At 42.0% G+C, this 8,772-nt stretch overlaps 1 protein-coding gene across 1 annotated transcript in view; it reads right to left on the bottom strand.

The window, feature by feature from the left end:
* LOC122539786 (plexin domain-containing protein 1-like) overlaps positions 1-8,772 on the bottom strand; it is a 276,760-nt gene that overhangs the window by 125,173 nt on the left and 142,815 nt on the right. Inside the window, exons 6-7 of the mRNA XM_043674842.1 lie at positions 7,248-7,366; positions 4,786-4,885 (exon numbers count right to left, since the gene is read on the bottom strand). Of these exons, the coding sequence (XP_043530777.1) occupies positions 4,786-4,885; positions 7,248-7,366 (219 nt within the window). The remainder of the gene's footprint in view (positions 1-4,785; positions 4,886-7,247; positions 7,367-8,772) is intronic.

Raw genomic sequence — 8,772 nt, forward strand, 5'->3', positions numbered from 1 at the left:
CTAATGTACCTGACCCACACATCCCTAAACACTAACCTGCACATCTTTGGATTGTGGGAGTAAACTGGAGCACCCAGAGGAAACCCACGCAGAAATGGGAGAATGTGCAAACACAGATAGTCACCTGAGGCCAGAATCAAACCTGGGTCCCTGGCACTGTGAGGCAGCAGTGCTAACCACTGACCCACCACGTCACATGTGACCCAGGCACACTGTTCTGGATCTGGAAACTCTTCCTCACTGTCTCATTTTAGCAGCATCACCTTGATAACTTGTTATGATCTCTATCTTAATTAGTTTGAACAGTTTTGGATTACTCACTACTTAGGTATGACCCTCAGCATGTGACTCTTAGACCTATCATGTCATTCCAGCCATATGGTTTGCTTCCAGCACCACCTTATTTTTGTAATTATGTCTCTGCCTCAATTAATCAGATTATACATCATCCCTTCACTTGCTGTATAGCTGTTGACACTTTATTCACACCATCTGACACCTTTCATCACCTGCTGAGGCTTATTATTTAGCCTCGAGAATGTGGTGCTGGAAAAGCACAGCAGGTCAGGCAGCATCTGAACAGCAGGAGAATTGATGCTTCAGGCAAAAGCCCTTCATCAGGAATGAAACTTCTGAGCCGAGGGGGTGGACAGATAAATGGGAGGGGAGTGGGGTGAGAATACGATTAGATTAGATTAGATTACATTACAGTGTGGAAACAGGCCCCTCGGCCCTACAAGTCCACACTGACCCGCCGAAGCGCAACCCACCCATACCCCTATACTTACCCCTTACCCAACACTACGGGAAATTTAGCATGGCCAATTCACCTGACCTGCACATCTTTGGAAAGTGGGAGGAAACTGGAGCACCCGGAGGAAACCCACGCAGACACGGGGAGAACGTGCAAACTCCACACAGTCAGTCACCTGAGGCGGGAATTGAACCCGGGTCTCTGGCGCTGTGAGGCAGCAGTGCTAACCACTGTGCCACCATGCCACCCACGATAGGATCGGCTAACTTTGTAATGTAATCTAATCTGTAATGTAATCTAATCTAACTTCCTCCCCACCCCCTCCCCCCTAATGAAGGACTTTTGCCCGAACGTCGATTCTCTTGCTCCTCAGATGCTGCCTGACCTGCTGTGCTTTTCTAGCTCCACACTCTCGACTCTGATCTCCAGAATCTGCAATCCTCACTTTCTCGTTATTGTTTGGCCTGTTGACACTCCATTTGTATGATCTTTTGACCTCTTTCACCTATAAATTACGTGCTCTTCTTGACAAAGGAGCAGCATTCTGAAAGCTTGTGATTTTAAAAAAGCCTACTGAGCTGCAACCTGGTGTTACATGACTTCTAACCTCATTGTTGGACCATGGAGAGGAAATTAGAGCACCCAGAGAAAACCCACACAGTCACAAGGAGAACATGCAAACTCCACACAGATAATCGCCCAAGGCTGGGATTGAACCCAGGTCCCCAGTGCTGTGAGGCAGCAGTGCTAGCCACTGAGCCACTGTGCCTGGCTATTTTTGGCTGGAAGCTTTTTAATTGTGGAAATCAAAATCCGAGGATGCAAACACATTCCTATCACAATCGGTCCTGATCAGGAATCTCGATCAGGCACAACTGGTGGCAGCTCCACAAAAGGGTTACAACTATTATTCCTTTTTTGCTTCATTGGGGCAGGAGCAGTTGAATGATCTCTTCCTTGTGTAAACTGAATTGTTCAATCCATTTTCCTTTTTAATGCGTTGCCTGCGAGTCTACCAGTATTCATACATATATAAGTATGCATAAAATATAGTAAAGTGACCAATTTCTTTGATCTTGACTGTTTCCAAATTCCTTTTCACCGCCCACACCCAACAAAAGCCATCGGTATTCAAGACTTTGAGATCTCTCTTGCCCGGTGTTGTCCATCCTCGGCCGGGTCCAATCCTCTGGAGGAGTGCAACACAAATGTGGCTTCCCCTCCATTGCCCCTACCACCAGGAATCGGTTCAGCTCAGTTGGCTGGATTGTTGGTTTACAGAGCAGTGTGATGCCAATGTTCAATTCCTATCACCAGTTTGAGGTTACCACAATGGACTCTCCTTCTCAACCTCTTCCCTCACCTGAGGTCTGGTGGCCCTCAGGTTAAATCACCACCAGTCAGCTTCTCTCTAATGAGAGAGCAGCCCCTATGGTCTGGTAAGACTATGGCAATACAACAACTCCACACCACCCCAACACTGTCTCTAAGAGATTTGGAGTTTAATGAGCAGGATGTGATTATTGATGGGCCAATTCCTCGGTATAGTGGCAGGATGCAATTCAAGTCAACTCAAAATAAGCAACAGTACAATGTTTCTTAAAGATTGTAAACTTCAGAGATAATATCTTAATACCCTGAAATGAAGAATTTTCTCTGCAAAAATATTTCAAGCTTAATGTGACCCATCAGTCTGGTCTAGGTTACTTTGTTCTCTGGCAGCATTCACAATTTGCAATGGGTCTAAAGCAATAAAAGCTGACTTTAATGCATCTCAAATGTTATGGTCAGACAGGGAAAATAAAAACAACATGTCATGCCAAGGGATAAGGAAAATGCTGATGGTTGCAAACTGGGAGCAGTCTGAAGCCACCCTGTTGATTAACAGAGAATGTGCAAATAACTGGGTCACAACGGAAGCTTGCCAAAGAAAGCAAATTAAGATAATGGAATTGTTTTTCAACAAGACACTTTCTATAAGATGATTGTTACGAGGCACATTTCATCAGAAAGGTCTGAAAAACCAATAAACCAGCAAAGTCTCACTGCACAAAAGGTACAGCAACTTCTTCTTGAGAGCGAGATTTCAGTTCAATCGTTTCCTACTTGTAATATTTTTCGAGGTTGACCTTTGGCATGAGGTATCAAGAAAGTGGGGAGAGGCCAACACATGATCAAACAGGAGTTCCTTACCTGAGGGAGAATGGGATCCAACGTGAACATATAAGAAAATGATAGAAAATGATGAGCACGGATACGCAATAGAAAACTAAATCAACACAAGATCTGGAAAAGCGACTGACCTCTGAACTTCTCAAAGCCTGCCACAGTCTACAAGGCACAAGATTTGTGATGCAATAATTTCCACTTGCATGGATCCAACAGCACCCAGAACAAAGGTAGCCAACTTGATTGAACTCCTACCCACCACCTTAATCATTCACTCCCTTCACCACTGGCACACCAAGTCTGCAACGTTTACCATCTACAAGGTGGCACTGCAGGAACTCATCAAGGTTTTTCTCACAAGCCCTTTAGCATATAAAAGGACAAGAACAGCAACAACCAGAAAGTTCCTCCAAAAGTCACAAGCCATCTTGACTTGAATATATAGTGCCTCCTTTTATTCATTGTTGGGTTAAAATCCTGGAGCTCTGTCCCTATCTGCATTAACAGTCTTCATAATCCTGCATTGTGCTCCTTATCTTGCCAAACCCAGAGATCACCAGAAAAGAGCTATTGAACATATTTGCAGAAGATACAATCTTTAAAATTCCCTTTTGGTTGGGAAGAGCATTTCAGTCCATTTTATCTCACCCTGCAAATCATCAGTTATACTATCTGCCCCTTACAGGTCTACTTACCTAATAAACAGCAATTTAACGTTTGAGGAAGAAAAAGGTCTTTAAACTAGAAACTTGTGTGGCTAATGGAAGTGCTTCCACTTGGAGCTGCAAATCTATAATGTGAGGGTGTACGACAAAAACAAAATGCCTGTCCTTTCTGCTCCTCCATGCTCCCCACTTCACTCCTCCAACAGTCTAGCATCCTAGAACCACCTGAAACTTTAGCTTTTCCAAAGCTTTGTTGCTGTAACTCTATCATACACCAAGTTCGAATCATACCACCCTTGTTCCCAGTTCCATGGCCTTAAATGGATATTCTTGTGTTTAGATTGCTTCTTGTTTCAATTGTTTTTCTCTCAGTAACCTCCTCCAGTACCATCCCCTCCCTACATCACTCCAATCCACTGCTTCTGGCCCCAACATCCCAAACCAGGTGCTCCGGTTTCCTCCCACAATCCAAAGATGTGCAGGTTAGGTGAATTGGCCAAGCTAAATTATCCATAGTGTTCAGGGTTGTGTAGGTTAAGTGCATTAGTCAGGGGTAACTGTAGAGTAATAGGGTAGGGGAATGAGTTTGGGTGGGATACTGTTCGGAGAGTCAGTGAGGACTTGTTGGGCCGAAGAGCCTGTTTCCACACTACAGGGATTCTGTGATTCGATGATTTCCCCCCAGTGGTGACAATAGCTTCACCTCCTAAAACATTGTAAGATCCCCACCCACATCACCACTTAGCCCGCCAACTTCAACATCCACCTTAAAATCCACCTTTTCACTTCCTACTTTTGGTGGTCTCGCCTCGAAGGAATTTAAAAGCAAAAGTAAGCCATTTAGCCACAAATCTGACCCTCCAAGAAATTGCAAGTTTTTCCTTTTTCTTTGGTACTGCATACCTGTTTTCACACAAACCTTACAAAGTGTCTGAGAACATTCACTGAATTAAATGTTCAACAGACATGTAATTTGTTTCTCTTCCCACCTGTGCACAAAGTACTTACACCAAAAGGCTGGCTGTTTCCTCAGTAGGAGGAACCATCAGTTAAACACTTCTTCACAAAGCTCGAAGGGAGGGCGTATGGAGGCATTGCTAAAGTTTGCCGATTGACAGTCAGTCTAATTGACTCTGGCGTCTAGATTTCATTTGCTGTATTAACTTATTGAGTAGGTTTGAAAGGCAGTTTACTTACCAGGAACGTGCGGTGCCTTGTGGTCTATCATGAAGGCATCAGACAGTCCCACTTTGACAGGGTGCTCCGCAGAATTTATCTGAGTCACAATTATTGGAACCTGAAGAACAGATTAAAGAGCAACATTAATGCCCATCCATTGGCGTCGTCTACATAAGCTCCCAGTCTGTTCTCCCTGACACTTTACCCATGGAGCTATGAAGCTACGGCTTTTTCTCCCCCATACCGATGGTGCAACAGAGATTAAGGAAAATACCTGAAATTCAGTCACTTAATGGATTTGGAAACAATATTTGAATCAAGCATCGATTTCTACTTTATCATCTTTCAATGTACAGGACTTTGTCCTTGCAGGTGTGCGTGCATGTGCCTGTGTGTGTCTAATGAAGGCTTCTCATCACGGAATTGTTAACAGAAGCTCTGTTGAACTGTCAAAGAAAAGAACAAATGATTGGCAAAATATTGATGGAAGATTCATTAAAATAAATCTCAACTCAACAAGCGATTGTTTCCATGCTAAAGGTTTACTACAAAGAAGCTGGAGATAAAAAGGATTTCAAATTGAGTAGTTGATCGCGCACTTTATCTTCTGTGTTGATTTAGCCTTCAAAATTGATGGACCAGGTTTGTTTTTCCTGCTGACTATGGGGTTCTCAGCAAAGTGATTTGTGAAAATCTGGATCCAGTACCAATTCAGCATGAATCCAGAGTGGGAATCTAACCATAAATTAAACTGTCGGATGTGGAAATGGGAAAAGGCTTTCTATGGAGGCAATGTGTCTCTCCTCTGATACTGGGATACATTGATAAGACCAAGAATGTACATCTTCAATTGTAAGGTCTTCTGGTACAATGGCAACATATCTGACTCTGAGTTAGTAGTGTACAAGTCCCACTCCAGGATTTGACAAACAAGCCAACAAGTTGAGGATTGGCTTGTAAATCCTTCCAAAACATACCAGTGGCAAGTGGTGAGAATAGGATAGATTACTGGTCTGCCATCTTCAGAGGTTCTTGCATTATTCTCCCAAGCATAACCATTGACCAACACAGGAGTCCATGTTTGCCAATGCCCTTTTCAAGGCACAGCACCTGAAGGGAGAGTGAGGTTGATCTTCCCTTTATATTATCGACCAGCTTCCCAATAGCTGTATACGACCCCTTCTCCCTGACACCCAGCCCCCAAATACCCAAGTCTCAGTCCCATTTGTGATCTTGTTTTGATTGAAGGTTTGACAAAGTGCAGTTCTTAATTCTGCTAGACCAATGCTAAATCAAAATATCAGAATATTTAGATGTGTGCAAATTTGACATTGTTTTAATGCTGTTATCTTGTTATCTCCCAAGATAAAATCTTAGAACTTTGCTGCTTTATATCCAACCTGTTCTACACCAGTCTGGGAGCTCTTGATTCTAACCCAGTTGACTTAAAACTTCAATCCCCGGTACATTTTATCATGGAAACAAAATACTTCAGACTTTTGTTTCTTTTATTCTATTGTGAAGAATTTTTTTTAAAAAAACTAAGAATGCAACTGTGTATAAGTACTTCTACAAGCTTCTTTAGAATAAACCATCAATATTAACGTTTGAGCATTTCAATTACAATTCTCTCATTTCAAAACCACAGAACAGCTCCTGGAGTGCAGAGCTATTAAACAAAGCTAATAACAATTCTTTACACGTGAAGTAATGTCTCCAGAGTTGGAATCAAATCACAGTGATCAGTTCTGAATGAGGTTATAGTCCCATAGAATGTCATGTACCCAAATTATCTGATGACACAAAGTTAGGCGGAATTATAAAAAATGTAGGTGATTGACTATTGTTAGAATAAATGAATAGGCAAAACTGTGGCAGATGAAGTTCATTGTAAGCAAGTGTGAGCTTTATCCATTTTGGACTGGAAAGGATAGGTCAGGGTACTTTGTAGACTGTATGCAGCAGGTCTGGAACATTTGTGGGAAGAAAAACAGGGTTAGCATTTCAATAATTCTTCCATTGAACTAAGAAAAGTTTGAAAAATAGCATTAGAAAAATCACACAACACCAGGTTATAGCCCAACAGATTTAATTGGAAGCACTGGCTTCCAAATAAACCTGTTGGATTATAACTTGGTGTTATGTGATTTTTAACTTTGTCCACCCCAAAATCAACACTGGTACCTCCAAATCTTGAATATTAACAGGTTTTTAAGCAAATGAGGGTCTATTGTTTTCTTGTTGGGGTCAGAAGACTGTTTTTCTATGATAAAAACAGGAAGTGTTGGTGATCTTTCTTCTGTTCCTTGGCAGTAGATAAAGAGGAATTGATGAAAAGCTAGTCAATAGAATAACCACTGAAATCAAGGTATAATTAGATTTGTTTTCCTCATATTCCATCTCATCAGTTTATTTTCAGGTTTATATTTCAGGGTGGAGCAAGTTGCTTTCCCATTCCAGCTAATCCCTCACATACTCACATCCTTGTAGCTGAAAACAATCCGTCCTTCCTGACACAACATCGCCTGAAAGGTGAAACTTCCAATGTCCTCCAGGTCCGGCAGGAAGACCTTGTCCCATTGGACGACAAATGCAGTCCCTAAAGATTACAAAAAGGATGATAAGCGTGCTCTGTGATGTTTGAACATTCGCCCTCCAAGCTTAGACATAGAGAACTCTCTCTGTTTAATTCTTGCAGGCTGCTGATAAGAACAGTTCAGACTACATCAGTTAAAAATCACACAACACTAGGTTGTAGTCCAACAGGTTTATTTGGAAGCACTAGCGTTTGGTTGACAACCACCTGTTGAAGGAGCAGCGCTCGGAAAGCTAGTGCTTCCAAAAACCTGTTGGACTATAACCTGGTGTTGTCTGATTTTAACTTTGGACGCCCCAGTCCAACACCAGCAGCTCCAAATCAGACTACATCTGATTGTCTCCTCCTGGTTCGGTTAGACGTGACATGCTTTTCCAGGTGTGGCTGTGAAATGCTCCCTTATGATAAATTACAATTTAGTTTCTAACTGTATTATGTGCATTTACACAATATATACCACAGCTGCAGTGAGAGTCAGCATCGAGGAACATTGTATATTAGACTGAAAACTACTGTCCTCAATCTTGAAAGGAACTGTGCTGAGATACTCAAGATTGAGAGTATGATAGTCACAGTTACATGTGCAATTGAGGGAAACTGAGTGCAAATCCCACAGCAGCTTTAGAATTTAAATTCAGTTTGAAATGAACTGGAAGACTGGTATCAGTGAAAATATCATGAAGCTGTCAAATTGCCAGCAAAAAGGTATTATCTTTTAAGGAAGGAGGTGAGGTATTCTTACCCCTTTTGTCCTAGATTGGATTCTAATCTAACATTACTGTATTTGACTTTTGATGTAGCCCAGAAAATCTAACTGTTGTATCAAATCATGAATAGTGGTTCAAGAAGGTAGCCCACAACTGTTAGCTTTACTGGGCAACTCGGAATGAGTAATGAATGCTGAATGTCCCAAAGACACAAATGGGATTAATTTTTTTAAATGTCCTAGAGGTATGCTCACATGGGAAATGTCGTGGAAGGAGGTGGACTTGAAGAAAGCCATAACTGGACAGGAAAAAATAACTGAAGATGTGGAACTGGAAATTAACATTGTTTAACAATGGGAACTATAGTTCGGTGAGCCTGACCTCGGTGGTGGGCAAGTTGTTGGAGGGAATCCTGAGGGACAGGATGTACATGTATTTGGAAAGGCAAGGACTGATTCGGGATAGTCAACATGGCTTTGTGCATGGGAAATCATGTCTCACAAACTTGATTGGTTTTTTGAAGAAGTAAAAAAGAAGATTGATGAGGGCAGAGCAGTAGATGTGATCTATATGGACTTCAGTAAGGCGTTTGACAAGGTTCCCCATAGGAGACTAATTAGCAAGGTTAGATCTCATGGAATACAGGGAGAACTAGCCATTTGGATACAGAACTGGCTCAAAGGTAGAAGACAGAGGGTGGTG

The sequence above is a fragment of the Chiloscyllium plagiosum genome, chromosome 33, assembly GCF_004010195.1.
Source record: "Chiloscyllium plagiosum isolate BGI_BamShark_2017 chromosome 33, ASM401019v2, whole genome shotgun sequence".
Classification (NCBI taxonomy): Eukaryota; Metazoa; Chordata; class Chondrichthyes; order Orectolobiformes; family Hemiscylliidae; genus Chiloscyllium; species Chiloscyllium plagiosum.